Here is a 21,075-nt window from a genome sequence, read left to right as displayed (position 1 = left end):
GTCTTCCACTCTTCCATTACTTCATTCACAGGTACTGATGGAATAAATCACACTAGCATGCTGGAAAACACTATGTAAGATGGAGCTTTGCTCTCCTCTGCTTAAGCAAAAGCTTGAACTCAACAGATGCTTCAGATGACAGAAGTCACTTGGTGGGCGAAATGAATGTATACGTGTCAAAATGCAGAGTCAGAGCAGGATGCTAGTAGCCTCCTGCTGAGTAATCTGGAGGGTGGTTTAGCACTGTAGTGCTTTCTGGGCAAGTCTGAATATTTGTTGAGGCTTGGCTTGGTTCTGACAGACACCTGGTGCGGGGGGTTCTTACAGGCAGTTTGTAATCTTTATTTGGGGGAAGGCTATGAGCAAGGGCGTGGAAAGTCCATAGATTCTTTGATTTTAATCACACTGATGATTTAGTATCAATCTCAAAACAAGTAATTTCAAAACAACAGTTACACTTGACAGCAAGCCAAGATTCTCTTTAAAAAAAGAAAAAAGAAAAGCATTTCCTCACACTATACAGTAAGATCTCTGAAACTACCGGTGCATTTTCTGTTTGTTCAGATTCCCTCAGAGACAGAGATTTGAGTTCATAACTTGTCTGATCATTACATTTTGGCAGAAAGATTAAAACTTTACTTCTTTTTCTTGCAGCCCAAGCTTCCCTTTACCCCAAACTTCCACTCCATATTGTTTTTAATCACTTGGTGTTTTAGTCATTTGGTGGTTTTCTGCCCACTTAAAAAGCTCCTTGCCTCCTTTGTACTTCGTAATCCAGTGTTTGTCTGAGTTAATCACAATTACAGGTATTAACAGGGAGAAAAAAAGAAACACTACACCTCCCCAAAACTGCATACTGCATTCTTCTTCAAAACAAATCTGTTTAAGTGTTTGTACTTTCTAGCTAGGTTAAAATGTGCTGGTTTTTTACAAACCTTTCCTGAAGTCCTGACTCAGTTTTCACACAGCAGGAGCCGGGTGCCTTCACTTGCCTTGTCTGTATAGTAGGTTCCCTTCGTCCAGTGTTTCTGCTTTGAAAGGCTCCTTTTCCTTCATGAGCTTCTTTGCTTTTAACTGAGCTGGTTTAGGAGCACACAGAAACAATTTTCCTTTGAGTCCTTCAAAATGAGAAGCTTCCTATAAGCATTTAAATCTAACGCATCAATAAAAGATCTTACACAAATTGTGAAACATTTTCTGAGGTTTGGACTATAGATTAGTTTCTGCAACAATTCAGGAAAATCTCTCATCAGAAACATGTACTTGGGTCTGTGTGTCTATCTTTGTACCTCTTAGCTGGAAGTATGGGCCAAATCTTATGCTGACTAACAGCAAAAAGTGGACTGTATATTTTGGTTGGTTTATTTTGTGATTCAAATTTGCTTAACAGAGGCAGGTTTTGCATATGTGTGCAAGAGGTGGATTCACAAGGGGAATTGCCAGTTGCATGCACCGTCCTCTGTCCTTCCCATCCATACCCTGACTGTATGTTGGATGGGTTTAGGAGGGATAAGAAATGGGAAGTCATCATTCTTCCAATAGGAACAACAAGTGCCTTCAGTCAAAAATTGGTTACAGGTAGCGGCACTGGCACAAACCAGTGACTCTGGTCCCATCACCAAATGCTGATACAGGCCAGGCACTGCATCTCTTTGCTGAATGGTGGACTTGGCCCTTGTACCCCATGGGGGGATGCTGAGCAGAAGGCCATCTGACTTTTCTTCCAAGTAAGCCTTCATAGCAGAGGGCAATACCCACTACCCAGACTGCTTTCTTTCAAAAGTGCCTGGGTTTAGAGTTAAAAACAAGAAGCACAGTACGAAATGTCTTAGATGGGACTTACTTCCCTGCAGTGCTGCTAAATCACATATGAGGTGTGATGAACAGTCTCATCTGGTACCAAACTCGGTGCTGGGAATGGGACCATGCCATCAAAGCGCTGGAGCAAACAAGAGCTTCTCTGTGCTGAGATTGCACAACCAGCACTCAGTCAGAGGAGCAAGGCCAGGCAGAGGTTCAGCATGACCTCCGCCTGACTCATATTTTTTCCTCCTGTTACCAATAAGAACTTTTTCCTCATGAGTCACTTTAAAACGGTTTGTGCGTGTTCAGGGAAAAAACAAAACCCGAAGATTTTCCTGAGGAACAGTTTGTTGGTGAGACAGAACAAATCACTGAATACAGTCAGGGACTGTTTCGCCTGCACAGTTGAGCTAATTAACTCTTAGGGCTTTAAGTGAATGGTTTTTAGCTCTCATTTGTATATGTCTCTTCATCTTTAATGCATTTTTCTCTGAAACACATCAGTGAAATAAGCAAGTGTTACCATTCCACTTTTTGGCTATGTGTCTGAAGCTCAGGGAGATAAAAACCCCTTAAAAAAAATGCCGGTTTAGCGGTTGTCCATCCTAACATAGGTGTAGCATATGCTGGCAAAACAGTTCTTTTCTGTTCTACTTTTTTTTTTTCAGGTAACATAAGCAAAAGCATATTTATAGTATTGTAGCCGTGGGTTTCATGAGGTCTGAAATACTGGGCTTTCTGCCCCACCCAGTACTTCATTGCAGTGGCAAATTTGGCCTCTGTGACTTGCTTGTGGCCATACAGAGGTCCATGGCAGGGGCAGGTTATTCAAGTCCCTGGAATCACGGACTAGTCTTTTAACCGGGAGCTGAATAGTTAAAGTTTCTGAGAAATTCAGTTCTCTGTAGGGAATAGACATTAAGGTGTCCATTATATGTATTGATTTTCAGAATCTGGAATAAATTTGTATCCTGATGGCAGGAGTGATTTATTTTGTTTTGTCTTTAGCTGCAAAAAGGTTACTTCTGGTTAAGGCAGCCTGTTCCTCTCTTTTAACACTTTTTGGCCTTGCTGACCGATTTAAGCCAATTTTGACAGATCAGCTGCAGGCTCAAAGGCAATTAAGTTTCTGCAGGCTTTGCAAAGATCAGGAGTGGAGAAGAAGAAAGAAAACTTAGCAGTGCCCCACAAAGGGAAAGACTGGTTTGAGCTCAGCCCTTACTAAACATCTGAAATGTCACAGCAGGGGCAGTTTTTAAGACTGCCCTGATGGTGAGACAAAATTCACTGGGAGTCACAGGCACCAGGGGATGCAAGTGTGGGGCAAAAATCAGATGGAAATCAGGTCTCATCTGAACTTCTTGACACCTTCATTGGCAGCCAGCGGCATGGTTTTGCTTTTGCATTCCTGACCTGCATCAGTTTATTTCCACTGTGAGATCCTCAGGACTGGTGACACCTCCATCCATTCCCACAGTCTGTGGTGACCATAGTCTGGGCTTTGTCAGACTGACAGACTGTAATCAGATTGAAATGGTGGGGGCCTGGAAGAGGTATCTGGGAGAAAATTACTGACAGCTGATTTTGAGAGGTCAGGTTAAATGATTTAATGATTCCCAAGCTTTAGGTCCTATACATCTATGGGAAGGCATGCTGACTTTTGGAGCACAGAATGGCTTTTGCTAGATTCCCATGGAGCCCAAATGCATATTCCTCTTTCCTGCATGCAAACCAGTCTGTCTTGAAATGTCGTGAGCATTTTGGGCATCTGAAATTGTGATGACTTCGTAGACATAATAATGCAAAGCAAAAAGAAATGTTCCAGCAACTGACATTTCTGTGTCAAACTCCTAGCCTAAAGAAGATCAGGATCTTCTAAGTGACTAATTAAAGGAAAAATGAGTCCATCTAGAGAAATAAATGCCTAAAAAGTATGATGAGAAAGCCTGCTGTCAGCCACAATATTCCAATTACTGATAGTACAGTTTAAAGAGGCAAATTCCATCTCCAAAAATGTACTTCTTGATCCTGTAAAATTATCTATGAATGGATTTTTACATGGATTTAATTGACATAGCCCTTCTTTATATAAATTGCATATTGTAGATCAATTCAGAGAATACAAATGTAACTGCAGAAAATATAAACAAGAGAGCCAGGAGAACTTACCAGCTTCAGATGCCTGGGCCAGGAAGACTGTGATGAGCTCCTTCCAGAGTGGAGTCCAGCTCACTACCAGCACCACACAGCCAGGGCTTTTATTCCAGTAAACATCATCTCTGTTCCTCTCTCCATTGACCTTACTCACAACCAAAGCAAGAGTGAGCAAATTATCTACTGGGGTCCTAAGATAACGCCTAGTTGAAAGGAATAAGGGAAAAAAAGACCAAAAATTTATCTATGAAATAAAACAATGGTTACTAAAAATATAATTATTTGTAAATAGCCATGCATGTACAGGTGGTCAGTTTTCCAAAATGATCAATGAATCTATCTAGTTTCCCTGCAGGAGACTGTATTGACTTGTGCTGAGTAAGTGCTACTCACTACAGCAGCTGCAGTAATATGAAGAGCACATGCTACTGCCTGGGATGCAAGGCATCATCTTAAACTTACTGCAGTTAAAGCACTGCAAGAATATGTCTAGAAGATGTGAAAATGTTTTTTCAGAACATAGGATGCATGCTTAATTGCCTGAGTGGTCTCTTCCAGTTCCTGCATTGCTGCAAAGTAAGTTGCTTTGTGCTGAAATGATTGTAACTGAAGAAACAATGCAGATATGAATCAAAGAATTTGCAAATTACAAGCTAGATCCTGGAATACACATGACTTCTGTACTCATTTCTTGTTTAGATTAAACACCCACTGACTTTACTTACAGTTTTGTTTGAAAAGGGGGTCCTGCATATCCTGTATTTAGAAGCCCTTTCATTCACTCCTGCAATAAAGCTGCAACCCACAGTTAGTTGCCTCACCCTGCACATAAACCTGCTATAGCTGTCTGCTGTGAGACCGAGCTGTAAATATGCAAAGTATTATCCATGTTTTTTAATAGTCCTAAAGATGAGCATGTATGCTTAAGTCTTTTAGAACAGAGATGTTAGTCCTTTACTGCAATTTGGAGGATCATACTTCAGTCATACAAGTCCTCAGTGGTGAAGATGATGACATTTGTTTTATAGCCAACTCTGGAAAGCAGCAGCTGTTTAAGACATATGGCAACCTTATCCAGCAATTTAGGATTGTAAGTAGGAGACCCCAGATGCAATCCAATTCAGATACCAGTATGACATATTTGAGTTTGGCCAGGATGTACACTTCTTACAGAAGGTGCCAAGTAATTTCTAAGGGCTAAAGATCTTTTTTGTGAGTGCTAGCTGAAAAATTTCAATCGTTTCTTCCAGAAAATTTAGATTGTTGAAAAAAAAATATAGATCACGAAGAGAAAGATAGATTTCTATTTGCAAATTGAATTTCACTGACTCAAGAAGTCTTTTTTTTTTTTTTTTTTTTTTAATTTATTAGTGGAGTTTTTAAGTCAGATGGCATCCTCTGTACAGCCTACAGCCAGGGTTTCCCTGTTGCCTCCCTGTGCTGCCAGGAGATGTAAATGGTGCACTGGGGGGATACAGCCTGACTAGGCATCCTGGTACATACAGGAGGAGTGCTAAGGTACACATTGTCCTTAGACATAGCAGAAATTTTTCCAAACCAAAATATATTTTGTTTTCTGGTGTTTTGGTTAAAATGCTCTCCTCTACCCATTTTCTGCAAAAACATTTTTCAACTGATGTCTGGGCAAGCCTTAATTTTCCTTTTCTTTTTTCTTTTTTATTTTTTTTTCCCTGATGAGATTGAGATTTTATTTTCCAGGCCAGAAGAACAGCTCACAAGTTCCTTGATGCTACACAGAGCTCTGTCTCTGCCCTCTCCCAGAGGATCTGAAGCATCCTGCGACTCCCTTGTTAGCCCCCCACATTCTCCCGGGCCCTGACTCTCCTACCTTGTGAGTGCCAACATGGTGATTGCCCAACAGTGTTTTACAGAAGCGATATTACTGATACTCTGAGCATACACAAATGAGAGAGTTTGTGGTTCCTGCTCCCTTACATCTGGCTCTCCATCCACATGAAATTATCTACAGTACTGTAATATATATTTAAGCGCTGGTCTGAACATACTGCCTCAACTCCAAGAACTGTACCTGTGTTTTCCATACTTTAGTGTCAGCTCCTCATAAAATACCGTGTTTACTCCTTTTCTTTGCATGAGCCAGGTGATACTGCACTGAAGTTACTGTCCTGCGTTGTAAAGCTGCAGGCACATCTATCTTGGGAACATTCCTTCATGATTTACACAATGAAAAGAAAGGGATTTTGGTTTCTCAGATCTCCTGGTTCATGCCCTGCCTAATGAGGATTTTGTTAGCCTTGCATTGCTCTGGTTTATGTGATGCCAGGATTGCAATAAAATGAGGAGCACAGTGAGGGCACCTAGTGAAACAGCTTACATTCAGGAAAACACATTGACATAGGCATTTGCTTTTACTCTTAGTTTGCTTTCAAGGTACAGAGTTAAAGACCTACAAAATAGAATCACCTGATGTGTGGACAGAAACAAAATTCAAGATACATATAACTGACATTTGAGATATGTAAATCTGGCTCCTAGCTTCCAGGTGTTCAAGGTGCGAGAGGGAATAAGTACTCAGAAGGATAAACATGGACTAAACCAGCAATTTTGAAATGCCTTTTTTCAAAGTCAGGTGTGTGGGGGGAGCCAGGCTGAGCAGGCAGAAGATGCAGATTCCCAAGGGAGAACACAAAGGAGAGAGAACAGGCAAAATTCCCACTGGAGCCTCTTTGTTTCTGTTGCCAGTAATTATTACCCACCTGCAAAAGGTAAAAAAAAAACAGAGCAGCTTTTCCCCTAATCCAAAAGCCTACATGTAAGGACGATTGAGCTCTACCACCTTGGAAACGAAGCGATAAGAAGGGCTTATCCAGGACCGGCGATACAATGGCCAAGATCACTCTTATTTCTGTTCTCATCCTCTGGGCAGCCACACAGCAGGGAAGGGGAAATGAAATTACAGGTGAGTGATGCAAACCTGGTCAGAGGACCATGGCTGTTATGTGAGACAGCTTAGTTTGGATGTGGGATACCTCTTTATTTGAAATAAACCGGCTAAGGTGGCCACTCTCTGGAGAACTGGCAATGTCTCAGTGACCATTTAAGAATTCTCTGTTGATAATTACACAAAGGATATCTAACCAAGCCAAAATACAACCTTTGTCCCCAACTCTTTATCCCCAGGCAAAAGCCTTGTTATTTCCTTTGTGTCAGAAATAAATGAGCAGGATTTCTCCTTTGTCTTCAGTACTGTGCTAATTTTTATGAAAATTATCTTTAAAATAAACTTTTGGAGGAAATCATGTAGTAATGTACCTGGCAAATTCCCAGAGATGAATCAAATGAAGCTGTAGAAGACGTTTAACTTTCATCTATGGTCTAGGCTGTAATTTGGAAAAACCTAACCCAGTTGTTAGGTTCTAACTGCTAAATTCAATCATAATTTGCTCTTGATTTCCAACTTGATTTATTTAGATGAGAAACATTTGTGATTTTTGGCTGCTTTTTGTTGCAATTTTTTACTTAGGTGGTTTTGCAAGTCTCAGTTTAAATACAAGCCATGTTTCTTAAAGCCTTGCAGACTTCCCTGCTATTCTGTCAAAGTCACAGCTGAAAAAGAGGTTTCTACAGATTGGGGTTCAACAGAACCCCCATTATAGTGCCACTTAAAGTCAATGGTGTTGACTTTAAAAAGAATTTGGAATACCCAGAAAAATCAAGACCTTAATCCGTTTTTCTTCATGTTTCGGAGCCTTCACCTTTTAAAGCTGAGTTTGAATCTGCCCTCCATGAACCCGTTCCAACAGATTACTTCCAAGGTTACATCAAGACAAGAAAAGGGATTGTCTTTGGCTCTTGCTGTTCTCCAGTGCGAAAATATTTTGCAGATCTCAGCTCACAGTGTCTTTTCTGGCACTTAAGCAGCGAAGCTTCCAGAATTTCAGCTAAATCTGTGGCATAAATGCTATCAAGCACTTTTTATTGCTGATTTTTTGATCACACTCTCAGTTCTGATCTGGGTTTGACAGTTACAAGCAGCCTGCTCCTACACAGACTTTCCTTTCAGCCTTTCCTCTCAGTATTTGTTTCTATTAATAAAGTATTTGCTTTTATTGTTTCTGCACTTGTTTAACATAATAAAATTTACACTTTCCCTGACAGTGCTGAAAGCTGGTGGTTGCTAAGATAAAAACCTGAAGTCCAGAGATGATAGGCGTAACACAGCCCTACTAATGTCAGGTGACTGCCTTCTCCTGCTTTGCGATTGACTTCAGCTTTGTGCTGCTGGAAACAACAGCCAGTGCATTTTAATTCCATTTGATAGTGCCATAATCCCATAGATGCGGGTAATGAGAACAGAAAGCCAATTTGCTAAAGAGCCCAAATTGATCTAAGCCACATTGCTCAGCAGGAAACTGCTGTCAGCAAATCATTGAACTCTGTGAGTGTCAAAGCTTGCTTTAAACTGTATGGAAGTGATGGATGATGGTAAGGTTGGTGGTGCTGCACCTTTCCCTGTTGCCTTCGGTCTAACCTCTTCCAGCGGGGGTATCTGTACCACCATAGCCATATATCAAATCTTCTCTTTTGGCTTTGGCAGCCTCATTCTATACCTAGTATCAATGTTTAAGTATGAAATATGATTTCATATCTTCTCTGGCAGCTGTAGCTTCTAATTATAAACTGTGTCTAATTCTACACCATTTTATTCTCAGTTTCATACCTGTATTTATGTTGCACATTGCTGTAGAGCCTAAGCCAGCTCAGCTGACTCTGGAATTTTTAGCTTTCCAGTGTTATGTCCTCTGTAGCCTCAGCTCTGCACGGACAACATGAATCTTCAATGCTGCCCTTACTTGGTTGTTCTCTTTAAGGCCCTGCTTTGCTCTAGCCATGCTAATATGTGAGCTCCAGAGAAATGGGAGGATCATAGTGACGAGGAACCATGCTGAACTCTTCTTCCTTACCTGCCCTACCCTCTTCTAACACAATTTTATACTGTAACAGTATGATTACTTAATACAATAGTTTATTTTTCTTGTTTTCATAGAAAAAAAAATTGTCCTGTTCCTCCCACCTTCCTGGATCACCAACAGATATTTGTGTACTTTCTCCAGATAAAGGATAGATCCAAAATGATTTAGGTATTCTTTCCATTCCACTTTGGGTGTTTAACCATTGGGGTCCCAAACTAATGAAAAAACAAAACTGAAACAAGATTTTTTTATTTTTTATTTTTATTTTTTTTCCCATGCCTACATGCCTACAAGCATTTGCTGGGGTAGGTATTCTTGGAGCACTCTTAACATGTGGCAAGGGAACGCTTTACAAAATTCAATGACAGCTACCTTTTTCTTGTAAGGCATTTGTGCCTGATGTGGAGTGGTAATCAATCAAATGCATTGAATAAAAACCAGCCCTTGATCTCTGGTTTCTTCTCCAGAACCCACATTTGTTCTTTTCCCCTCTCCCAGAGGGGTGCTTTGAAGTTAACCAGGGGAGGGAGGCCACCTTACTTTCTCTGGCCCACTTCACCTTCAGTTCCCTCCTGCACAGCCACCTATGTGCCACATCTGGGTACGGGCTTTCATGGTCCTGGTCAAACCTCCATCCTGGCCATTTGGGCCATCTCCTGGGTCAGGCAGGGTGTGGTTTTCAGCCCCTCAGCTTGAGATGGGCTAGGTGTCTTCCTGCCCCTCATGACCATCTCCCTTCACTCTCTTCTTAAGGACAAAGAACAGCCCTGATGCTTTTTAGGGATGTGAAGACTCTGGAGGTAGCTTTAGGGACCAGACACAGAGATTCCTTGCTTAAGGCTGGGGAGGAGGAAGAAGCGGGGTGTGGCATTTCCAGATATGCCCTTATTCTCAATGTTTTCCTGCTGACCCGCCCTAAGCAGCAGCACAGAGCTCCCTGGAGCCTGCTGGGAGGCCTCTTGCTCTCACACGTGCTCTCTGTAGCAAGCCCCAGCATCAAACTCTGTCTTTTGCTGCAAGAAGAAGGCACAGATGGGTCAGGCAGAGCAGGGCTGGGACTCACAGGGGCCCAATGGTCTCCCTGGGTCTGGTCAGATGTGAGTTATTTATTCTGGGGATGGTCCGTGGCCAGTCCCAACCCCCTCTCCTTCCTTCTGCTCTTCCAAAGTACCCTTGTCAGCGAGGAGGTATCTGTGCCTCTGTTCGGGAATTGCACCGAGCAAATCCATTTTTCTTCATGGCCTTTTGAACAACTAAGGCAGAGGACATCTTTCAGTCTGTTCTTCTTTGAGAAGTGTCTAGGATTATGGCTGGAGGAAGACCTTCTGTGTGATGTGGTTGAGCCAGCCTGAGGGATGTATTGTGGCCTATGGTATCTATCCCACGCTTTCTTCTGGACCGTCCCTGCTCTACAAATGTATCTCTGCAGCTAATTCATATTTATCCTTATTAAGGTTTCTTTTGCTTTACCTAAAGGATGATATAGGCATTTTAATTCTCTCCCATCTGCTTCCCAAATGGGGCACAGGGTGACTCAGCCCCTCTGGCTTCTATAACATCTCATTAGTAGACAGCCTGATATCTGTGACATGACTGTAGGTTGCTTACCACTAATTCTTAAACTCCATCTAGTTTTGCTGCTGCTCTTGTTGTTTGGGTTCCTTTGTGTTATTTGGTTGTTTTGTTTTGTTTTTTCCTGTTCCTGCTCAAGTATTTCAGTTTTAAGTAAAGCATGTAACAAGTTTGCTCGTCATCATGACTGGTTTCAGAACTCCAGAAACTAAGTTCCACCACTGACTTGGTTTATACTGAAGTCAATGAACCACTACAGATGTCAAAGGTCCTGGTCTAATATGGTCTGCTACAAATGCAGATAGGCAACATGGGAGCTCCAGGAACACCTTTTGTGTCAGATACCTGAAAGTCCTTCCCAGAGATATATGAGTACCCAGTTTTAGCCTAGGGTGATGTCTGAAGGATGTCTTATTCCAGACACTTACTGTGACTCATCTGTTCATGAGTTCCTCACCCTTTGTTCCCTTTATAGTTAGCAGAGAAAGATGAACACATTGGCAGCATGAGCCTGGAATGGACATCTAAAGTACTTGGATGACTCTGCCCTGGAAGTGTCCATTTTGCTCAACTGTTAATTTCTATTAATGTATATTAATTTCCTTTATACTTACTTGAGTTAAGTTGCCATTTTCCTGCTTTGCACCTCAAGGCACTGAGAGCTCCTTGAATTTTCTGCTAATCTGCATCCTTTTATGACTGAAGTGATGCCTATGACAAGCAGTCACTACTAATTATTTCTTCTGTCCATTTTCTAAAGTGACATTCTTCCTAACATCAACCTTCCTGGAAATCATTCATCTGTGTTGGTTCTGTCACTGCTTTCTCGTAACAGTAATTTTAACTAGATACTGGGAACTTACCCTCTGGGGTGAGAAGTTAGTGCTGATTTCTTTCTTCCTTTTTTTCTTTTTTTTTTTTTTTTCCTCCTCTCTAGAAAAAGGCCTGTCTTTGCTAGGGTACCACCTGTGCAACTATAGCCTGACCAAAAATGTGTTTAAAATGGTTGCCTACCAAAAGTCCTATGGGAAAAGCACTTCCTGTGGAGGATGGATACCATGGATGGTGTGTCCCCGCACATACTATAAAATGCAGTATCGTACTGTTGAAGTCCCTGAAACCATCACTCTTACAGATTGCTGTGAAGGATATGAACAAGTTGGACTCTACTGCTCTTTAGGTAAGTTTTAGTCGGATTAATAGTTGAAATGAATGCTTCTGATAGAAGAAGATTCACTTAAACTGAGACATGTAAAGGCTTAATTCAGTTCTGGGCAATAAATTCCTGTTCACTGAAATCAGGGATACTGCACAGATCTCCAGTAAACTTGGTCTAACATGATAAGGAGTAGACATGAAAGGCTAGTGCTCCTGATTCTTGCTGTTTGCCACCCTTAGTCACAAATTCACTAAAGTTCCAGGTGAGAATGAAGAAGGTACCTGCTCACTACCCCTACAAGGGCTCATTATTTGTCCTGGTTCAGGCCAATATCCATGGCCAAGTGCAATAACTGACGTAGCCCTGCCTGGTACTGTGTCTGCTCTGAGTGTGCTTGCATTTACAGTAGGAGCTTTCTTCTCAAAAGTAATTCAGAATGCATTTAGGATAACATCTCCTTTGATGTGGATCAAGACCAGGATGCAAACCCAATTTTAGTGTTAATTTAAAACAACCTGTAGCCTTGGGGCAAGTTGGTACCAACTGCTTTCCAATCAAAACTACATTAGGGCCCATTTTCTCAAGACTTCCTTGGTTAGCTGGGCTATGTTGGAGGTCTAGAAAGTGATGAACCTTTTGGTGGATCTGATTGAACTACTGTGTTTTGACAAGACTCTAGTCAGCAAGACTTAATCATCTTCGATTCAAGGTGGAAGCTTTTTCCCTTTCCCACATCAGGGCTACCAGTTGTCAACAAGAAATTCCCAATTTTAGCAGAACTTGAGATATATATGGAAGGGATTCCTTGGGAAAAGAAACTTCTTTTTTTTTTTTATTTTATTTTTTAATGGATAAAGCCACATGCTTTTAAGAAGAACAGGCATCTTGGATTAGCTAGGCCAACACTGGATTGTTCCAGCATCCAGAAAAGTTCTGTAGGACATAATTTTGTCTCCGATTTTCAGCATGACATTGCATTTTCTCCATTTCCCCTTTTCAAGTTATGGTCCTGGGAATTTACATAGTCACAACACTGTATGAGAAGATTGAAAAGGAAAGGTTCTATTGCAGCCCTGGCCCTCGCTTTGGGTCATAAGACTTGGGTGACTCAGATCTATGGGAATGTCCCCGAACCTGCTCCTGCATCGGATCATGTAACGTGACATGAGAGGGTATAAGCCATAAATCTTGTCATGGGATCTGTCAAGAACAATGTGTTCATCCTACTTTTAAGTTGCTTCGTAACTTTGGAAAATGATCCTCCAAACAATTTTTACCAGATGTTTTCTCAACAGTTACTAGCAGAATATTGTGACTAGCAGGAAAATGTTTTTAAGAGAAAGATGGAAAGACAGAAGTGGTTGTTGTGTTTTACTTGTTCTTAAAATGATTTGATAAAGAAGAGAAATGAAAGCATAATTATTCATAATTTATGGTATCCTGCCATTGTTTGGCTCTGTGGCTGTTGTGGAGTGTCAGCCAGGCAAAATTTGACCTGCAGGTTATGGTATGTCCAGGCAGTCTTGTCAGACTGGTGAAGGACCCGCTGTTGATCATCTGTATTTTTCAAGCATCAGTTCCACTCTGAGGAAAATCTCCAGTAGATCTAATTACTGTTGAAAAGTTACTTCAGTAAGTTCTTTTTAATATCCATGCATGTGCATACATGTGTGCACATTTGTATCAAATGACAAGACTAAGAAGCAATCAGAGAAAATTGCTTTTTAATTCTGTAGTACAAGGAAACAACTGTGTCAGCTAAATGTTGAAGAGTCACTAGCTAGTTATGGTTGTCTCTATTTGCACAAGAAATCTGTGAGTGATTGTGATTTTCAAGGTGTTTCAGAACCTCTGAAAATCAAGACTATCTTCTTGGGTGGAAAAAAAAAGACATCCTGGTAACAATTTAAACATTTTTTCTCAGTATAATTCTATGCCTTTTAAAAGCATCTCTATGGATATTTTAGGCTCGAGAGCTGTCGATGAGCTTATTTCACCTAACATTAGCAAATCTGTAAATCTCTTGTGAAGCTTCGCTGCAGAATTTCTGCTCTGCCTTTGCCACATTGATGGGCATGCTGGGCAGGTTTGTCCATGAAATACTGTGGTCATCTTGGCTCTTTTTCCTGTCAAAGTTAATTTGGGAATATTTTAAACCATAAAAAGATTTGTATGGCTGCTAGGTGATTTCTGTGTTTACATTATTCAGGTATCTTTGCTTTTCAGGGCATTAGTCATAAATTCTGTGAATAGTAATGCATTGTCTAGACACAATCTTAAATAAATGAGAATGGAAACTGGAACTGCTGAAATTACTTCACAGCATGCTGTTGAACTACTGCTGTTTTCTTCTTGATGTTATTCATGCTGGCATGCTTTCCATCCTGCTAGGAGCGGAAAGGTCTCCATGACCTTTTGCAGCAACCTGCTCCTGGCCACTCCCCAGCTTTTCTTCCTAGAAGGAAACATCTACCCCTGCCTGGAATATGGCAGGCCCTGCTTTTCTTATTTCTTTGGTGTTGGGAAAAAATGTCTAGATCATTAGTCAAGTTACTTTGGAAGTTCTCACTAGCTGCCCATCAGTCAATTAGGCTAATATTATATACACACACACACACACACACATACACACACAAACTATTTGAACTTTTTTAAAATAAAAATTGAAAAGTTAAGTAGATAAAAGTTAGGAAGTGCTAGAATGAATTCTAAAAGTAGAATTAAATAAAATAACCTTTCTTTCCTCTTTTTGTTCCTATGCATGCAGATTAGTAAACTCTTAATTACCTGACCTGGCACTGCCTTGCCCCAGGGACCACGTTTCCCTGTGGAGCTCAGGGGGACAGAGCCCCTCTAAGGAGCTCCCCAGCATGTCACCCTGGCCCCCGAAATTCCGTGTGTGGGACAGTGCTCTGCTGAGCCTCTCTCTGCATACAGAATTATTTATCACATCTTAAGGTGAATCCTGGGGTGATTCACAGCCAGCAATTTATCTTCATGAAGCCTGCGGGAAGGGAGGGAGGCTCTCCGTCTTTCACATCTGGGCAACTGAGCTGCAGAGAAACCGAGATCAAACCATTTTGTGTGCCCACTCCCAGACACCTATAGTGTGGTTTTAATTTTTTCTTAAATTTATTTTTATTTTGATTTTCAGGGTGCTTAGCACTGCGTTTAACAACTTGTGTGGTTGGAGCACAGAGCCTCAAATCCTCGATGGTGACTGTGAGCAGTCCCTCAATTGAGAAACAGGTCCTAGGTCTGCAGGTCAGGTTCCCAGACCTGCAAACCCCATGGTTCTGAAAGGTTGCTATGAGTTTCTTGTATGAAACTTTCTCAGCATCTTGCAGGATTTTTTTAAGGTAGATATAGGGTCCAATTCTCCAGGGTAGTTTCCAGCTGCTTGCATGAATGGTATAGTTACTTCTCCTGGTGACTTCCCGCCTGGAAGTGGAAGCTTAGTTAAATAAATAAACCCTTCCTGGTTTGCTTCCCATCTTCCACTTTACTGCATGAGATGAAACCAGAAAGCTTCCTTATCTCCCATCTAACCCTGCTTGATCCCCAGCTGGGAAGTAAAAGAGTGCATCAGCATGCAATGAAGGCTGGTTTTTAAGCTCACATATACAAAAATACCTTGAAAGAAGAAGGCCCAGACAACTCTAATCCTGGAGTTTGTTAACTTGAGAGCACTTGATTTGCAATGTTAAGTCCACGCTTTAATCAGGGTATGTTTGGTGTGCATAACTCCCTAAGGTTTTCAGAAAAGCAACTGTAAAGAGAAAAAAAAAGTTCATTTTAGGTGCCCAGGCAGATCTTCAGCAGGGCTGGGACTTTTCAGAGCCTACGTGAAGATGTTCACAAGCTGAGTCTAACCAGAGCAGTGGGGAGCTGCGGCACGGCTGTCCCCCCTGTTTGAGCTGTCATCAGAAATCCATGGGACAGTGGTGTCCCCAGGGACATGCGGTCAGCAATGCAGCATCAACCTGGGGTGGGAAGGTGCCAAAAGACATTTCGGACCTCACCCAGAAGCAGGTGTCTCTGGCTGCCCTGTGGTTTGAGTCCCTCGTGTGTCTCCAGCAGCTATAGAAATGGGATTACAGGTGTTGGAGGTTACATCCTTACTTATTCCCCATAGTGTCTGCCTATGGGCCTCCTGTCTGGGAATTTTCTTGTCCCTTTTTAAGCCCACCAAAGCTGCCAGCCTCTGTGCTCTCCTGTGATGACAAATTGCAGAAGTTCACTCCCATTTGGGTCAAGAAGTGTGTGCTTTTACCCAGTTTATTATTGTGTGCTCCGGTGAACACAAGCTCCACTTTCACCTTACCCCCCTGCCTTTGGGATTTTGTAAACCTTGATTGCATCCCCCCTCAGCCTTCCCCTCCCTACAGCAAAGAGTCCCAGCCTTTTTAGTGATCTTTCCTTGCAAGTTATCGGCTCCCTTCAGATACTCCCCCCGTGTCTTTTCCAACCACATGAACCCTGGGGGGAGCAGGCATACCCAGAGCCGCATCTGAGCTGTAGGCTCACCACAGGTCCCCCCCAGCTCTCCACTGGGGCGCGAGCGCTGACGGGGCACAGCACAGCCACGTCACGGTGCTGCCGGCGGGATGAACCCACTGGAGGTGGAAGTGGCTAAACTTTGTTAAGTTTCTTCTGAGCATGCACAGATTGGTTTTGTGCTTCCATGGCCTTAATCTCCCACTGTCCAACAGCTGCATCCTTGTGGAATTTCAGCCTGTGGCTCCTGAACGTGATCTAGTGAATGATACGGCTTTTCATAGGGAAGGGTGTTAAGTATTTGTCAAATGTTGAACTAGCACTTCCCAATGCTGACCTCCGTCCCAATTAACACCTGGACAGGCAATCAGGATGGAAAAAATCCATCTGAGCAGGTAAAGTCTAGCAGTGCTCGAAGACCCCCAAAATGGGGTCATAGGATGAAAACTGCCAGTCTGCCTTTGTAACAGGCTTTGCCAGGAGCTCTTTCTGTAATCTCATAGATTTGTCTCCACCTGAGGCAAATGCAGGGTTTTGGCCACTGGCCCCCTCCAGGTGGAAGGAGGAAGAGGAAGGGGGATTACAGCTGAGCTACTGGTGTCCCTCAGCATCTATCTCCCAGGAGATCCCCCCATCCTGTGGTCACAGCAGATCCGTCGGCTCTCATGCGGGCAGGCTGGTAACTGAGCTTCCGTTGCTAAGCACTGGGTGCTGCATTTCTGCTTCTGCACATTTATGCAAATAACAGAGGAGAAAAGCCTACACTTTATCCAATGGACAGAGGAGCTGGCTGGCTTGCTCCCCAGTGCTGGCAGTGTTGCTGGGTAAGTGACTGTCCCCAAGGTGATCGAAGTGGAGAGCGTAAATCAAATTTTCAAAGTGCATCTGGTACAATTAGGCAGAAATGTGATGTGAATCCATCTCTGTTTCCACTGATCCGAAAATGATAACCTTTTGATTTTAGATAAATGGCTAATGTTGCACTTGGCCAGGATTCAATAGTGTTTTCTGAGATTGCATGTGACTCATTAAATCTTTTACACTGCAGTTAAACACACCAAAAAAAGACCCCAGTGAGAAAAATCTGCTTTGAACCTCAAACCTGCTGAACTGCACCTGAATCGCAGAGCTGGAGTGATTTAGATGCTTGTGTCAAGCTCACTAAGGTCCACCTGGTTGAAGTAGTAAGGAACACTGATGATGTACTAACACAGGGAAATGCCTTGGTGCTTGTGTCTATGCAAGTTCCTGGTGAGAGAGGCTGGCGGGATGGGGGGGACTTCCTAGAAGGAGCAGGCAGAGGGTTTCTTTCTCACCCTTTTCCAGATGGGTGTAGAGTTTCCTAATTTACTGCCCAGAGCTCTTGTGAGTCTAACACCAACTCTAATTGAAAGATGCTCACAGCCCTGTTAAAGCATGTGCTCAGTGACTGTGTTCACATGAAGTATACACACGCAGTGTATCAAATACACTGTAAAAGACTGTGGGAAAGTGCTGTCCCATGTATTCTGCAGGCAAATGTTTGAAATTACACCTGCAAGTAACCTGCATGCTGCTGAGAGGTCTCAACTCAGTGTCTTCCCTGTTCTCCAGTTTGTGGGTTTTGGCAGGTTTTTCAGTGGAGGTATGGACCTCCGTCATTAAGCTATGCTTATGTTTTTTAACTACCTTTCAGAGACCCTTGACAAGCATACTTTGGGCCCCCAAAAAGACACAGACCAGTCTTAAAACCAGTGGTCTTAATAGGCTATTTTTTTTATGCAAATACGACTGCATGTCCAGTGGATGACTTTAATTGCCCAGTAACACATTAGGAGTTTGTAGGACCAAAAACTGGTAGGCACGAAATGAATGGAAAGGAGAAATCTTTTCGGTCGATTAGAAAGACCAGAGCTGAGCGTTACTTGGAGCTATGTTTGAGCGTGGGGGTGAAAGCAATGTTCACAGAGCTTAGAAATAGTTTCTCTTTCTGTCTGGAGACGAGTATGTGCTGGCATTGAGCCAGGGCCACGGTCGGCCCTCAGCTCGGGAAGCGGTAACCTTCTGCCCGAGCTGCCCTCTCCGCGGGGCCGCCCGGCGTGGGCTGCCCGCCTCCCGGCGTGGTGGGCTGGCTGGGGGGCAGCGGGCTCTGTTCTGCCCTCCTGTGTGACCCGCACCCCAGGGCAGCACCGCGCCTCTGCTCTCATGGAACGTCTTCAGTTACTATAACTAAAGGTTAACTTTGTCGCAACAAAAGGTTAAATGAAAACTGCCGATTTCTAGCTCAGGCACTACCTATTTCCTTTGATCATTATATATTATTTGGATTAGTCATAGCTGACATCAGGCACATTTTCTGTTTTGCAGTGCTTCAGTGTCTCCACATTTAGAAACTAACTAATTATCTAACAATTTATCTATCCATCCATCCATAATTATTAATGGAAAATTATCAATTCGAAATTTCTGTAACAGAAATGTCATGAACAAGAGAAAAATCTAAGAACATTTACAGGCTTGAAAGAATGTTATTTTAGGCTGCTATTTTCTCCCCATGAAAACCTCAGAACAGACACGCTTCTAAAATGAGGAGGTGTTTGCTATAAATTAAATAGCACAATTTTATGGAAACCGTTTTCTGTATTTTTGTTCTCAGAAATGTTTTTGTTACTTAGCACTCAATAGATCCAGTGTATTTGCCTCAAGACCTGGTATTTGTCCAATGGAGAATATGGAAACATCTGATTATCCTTGCACGTTTGATACTGAATGTCCAGGGCTTAAAAAATGCTGCAACTCATCCAAAGGAGCAGGCTGTGTGGATCCAATGCCAGAGGGTATGTTACTGATAAATTCAAGACTGCTTCTAATAGGAATATGCTTATTTTTTCCTTCTGAGGGTAGGATTGAGCAGGAAAACTCTTCCCATAGCTCTTTGTAAAACAAATACGGGAATCTGCTTTGAATCAATTCTAGGATATTCAGCTTCGGTGCTTGCACCCGTGAGCACTGAAGGGTGCGTGGGTGCTGTGGGTCCAGTGGATCTTCCTTGGCTTCTTCCACTTCGCTGGCACCGCTGCCTCTGGCATGTAGCGAACGGGGCCGTAGCAGGTGGCTGTAACGTGGGCCCTCCGTATTTGCCAAATTAAAGCTTGCTTTGCTTTCTCGGAACCTTCCTGCTGCTCTGTCGCTTTCTATAGCATCACATCTCAGACAACTTGGCTGTTTTATTTTGTATGGTTCAGGAAGGACTTTCTGGTACAACGTGACAGTGCTTGTGAAAATGGATTTTAACGAATTAATCAGAGTGGATTCCCTCCTCCTGAATCATTCACGCCTTTTGCACTCCATGGTATGTACAAACATGAACGCTCCCGTGTGTTGCTCGTTGCGCCCACGTTTCTGTTACTCAGTAACCACCACTTGCTTCACAGTCCCCTGTGCTGGGCATAACCTTGCCAGCCAGTCACTTCCCCTTTGTTCTGCCAATCAGGCTTTTCAGCCCTAATTTATTCCTGATTACTGAATGTCAGCTGCATCTTCGAGCAGCTCAAGTGACACTGATTTATCAGCTTCTTCAGTAAATTTTTCAGTTCATTTCCAAGGGCAATTTAAAGACATTCTGAAACATAGGGCTTTTTCCCTGCTTAAGCGATGCTTGCTCCAACTCTGTCTCTGTTCAGTTTTGGGTCTATAAATGACTGAGTCCAGGTTTCAAGACTTGCAAAGCATGGTGTTTTCTGACAAGGAGTTTTGAGTTAAACCTTTCAAGAGACAAACATGATCTACGGCAGCGGGACCTACAGGGCAGGTGGGCTCAGCGGTGCCAGAGGTTTCTCTGCGAAAACCCAGGATGACAGCAGGGGATGGTGTCTGGGTCAAGGGCATTTTGTTGTCGTTCTTGACACAGAAGCAGGTCTGGGGGAAACAGCAGGGTGTTGCTTTTGCTGTAGGACTGAGGCTCTGCCTCATGCACAGATTAGCAGCGGCCATGGCAGCAACCTGTTCACGGCCCCACAACAGCAGCATGGTGTGCCTCTCCATCTCCCAACATGGCAGGTAGGAAGAGTCCGAGAAAACCAAGAAAAACACAGCCCTAGCAGGGGTGTGAGTCATGCTTCCCGAAATGACAGTTTGCAGGAAGAACCAGGCTACAAACTAAGGCCATGCTTGGACAGGGGGGCTCTCTCTGTCCTCTCGGTGGTATTCAGGAAATGGATTGATGAATCAGGACAAAGACCCTCCAGGCCATAAATCCAAAGCATTTCCCTAGTACATATCCCCATGCCATGGAGAAAACCAGGCTCAGATGTGGCCTTTAAAAGGTACCTAAGAGGGCAGGTCCCTATTTCCCTCCATTTTTATTTCTGCTTCTCCCCAGTTTCCATCTGGGAGTGGGCAAATAGCAAAGAAAACCCTTCTCCCATCATCAACTGGCACTGACAGGCAGGAGAATAGAAATGGTAGCAGGAGCATGGGGATGTTGCGTGAGTGTATTTCTTCCTCCCATCTGAATTCCCCCTACTCATATCCTAAAAAAGTGGGAAACCCTGGTCCTGTCGCTGTGCAGTAAGGAGTAGAAGCCAAGGACCTACCAAGACTTTTATATCTTGGTCTAAAGCAAGCTATGGCAAAGTCAAACACTCAAAAAATAAGAAACATAAACTAAAGCTTTGCAATAAGCTGCTCATTCAGAGGAATGTCTTCCAGGCGCTGTCTGTTCCACTGACTCACAATGCTCAGCCCACCACCATGTCCCTTCTCTCATTCATGTCTTGCAGCTGTGATGACTTGGTCAGTCCTGGAGTCTCTCTGTGGGTCTTAGACCTAGCCTTCTTCCTCAGTTTATTGCATTTCTTCTTTTTCTTTCTATTCCCTTTGCCAGCAGTCTCTTTAGTTGCTTAAAGTAAGAAGTGTTGGACATCTTAATTACACATGAACTGTAAGAGCAAGTCT

At 42.9% G+C, this 21,075-nt stretch overlaps 1 protein-coding gene across 1 annotated transcript in view; it reads left to right on the top strand.

Annotated features, from left to right (window-relative positions):
* The first annotated feature begins 6,822 nt into the window (after positions 1-6,822).
* Positions 6,823-21,075, top strand: part of UMODL1 (uromodulin like 1) — a 54,705-nt gene continuing 40,452 nt past the window's right edge. The window contains exons 1-4 of the mRNA XM_042788273.1: positions 6,823-6,898; positions 11,422-11,664; positions 18,795-18,956; positions 19,365-19,471. Of these exons, the coding sequence (XP_042644207.1) occupies positions 6,823-6,898; positions 11,422-11,664; positions 18,795-18,956; positions 19,365-19,471 (588 nt within the window). The remainder of the gene's footprint in view (positions 6,899-11,421; positions 11,665-18,794; positions 18,957-19,364; positions 19,472-21,075) is intronic.

Source organism: Tyto alba, unplaced genomic scaffold (genome assembly GCF_018691265.1).
Source record: "Tyto alba isolate M040663 unplaced genomic scaffold, T.alba_DEE_v4.0 Super-Scaffold_14, whole genome shotgun sequence".
Lineage (NCBI taxonomy): Eukaryota > Metazoa > Chordata > Aves > Strigiformes > Tytonidae > Tyto > Tyto alba.
The sequence above is the reverse complement of the archived record's forward strand: the minus strand, read 5'-3'. Positions and strand labels throughout refer to the sequence as shown.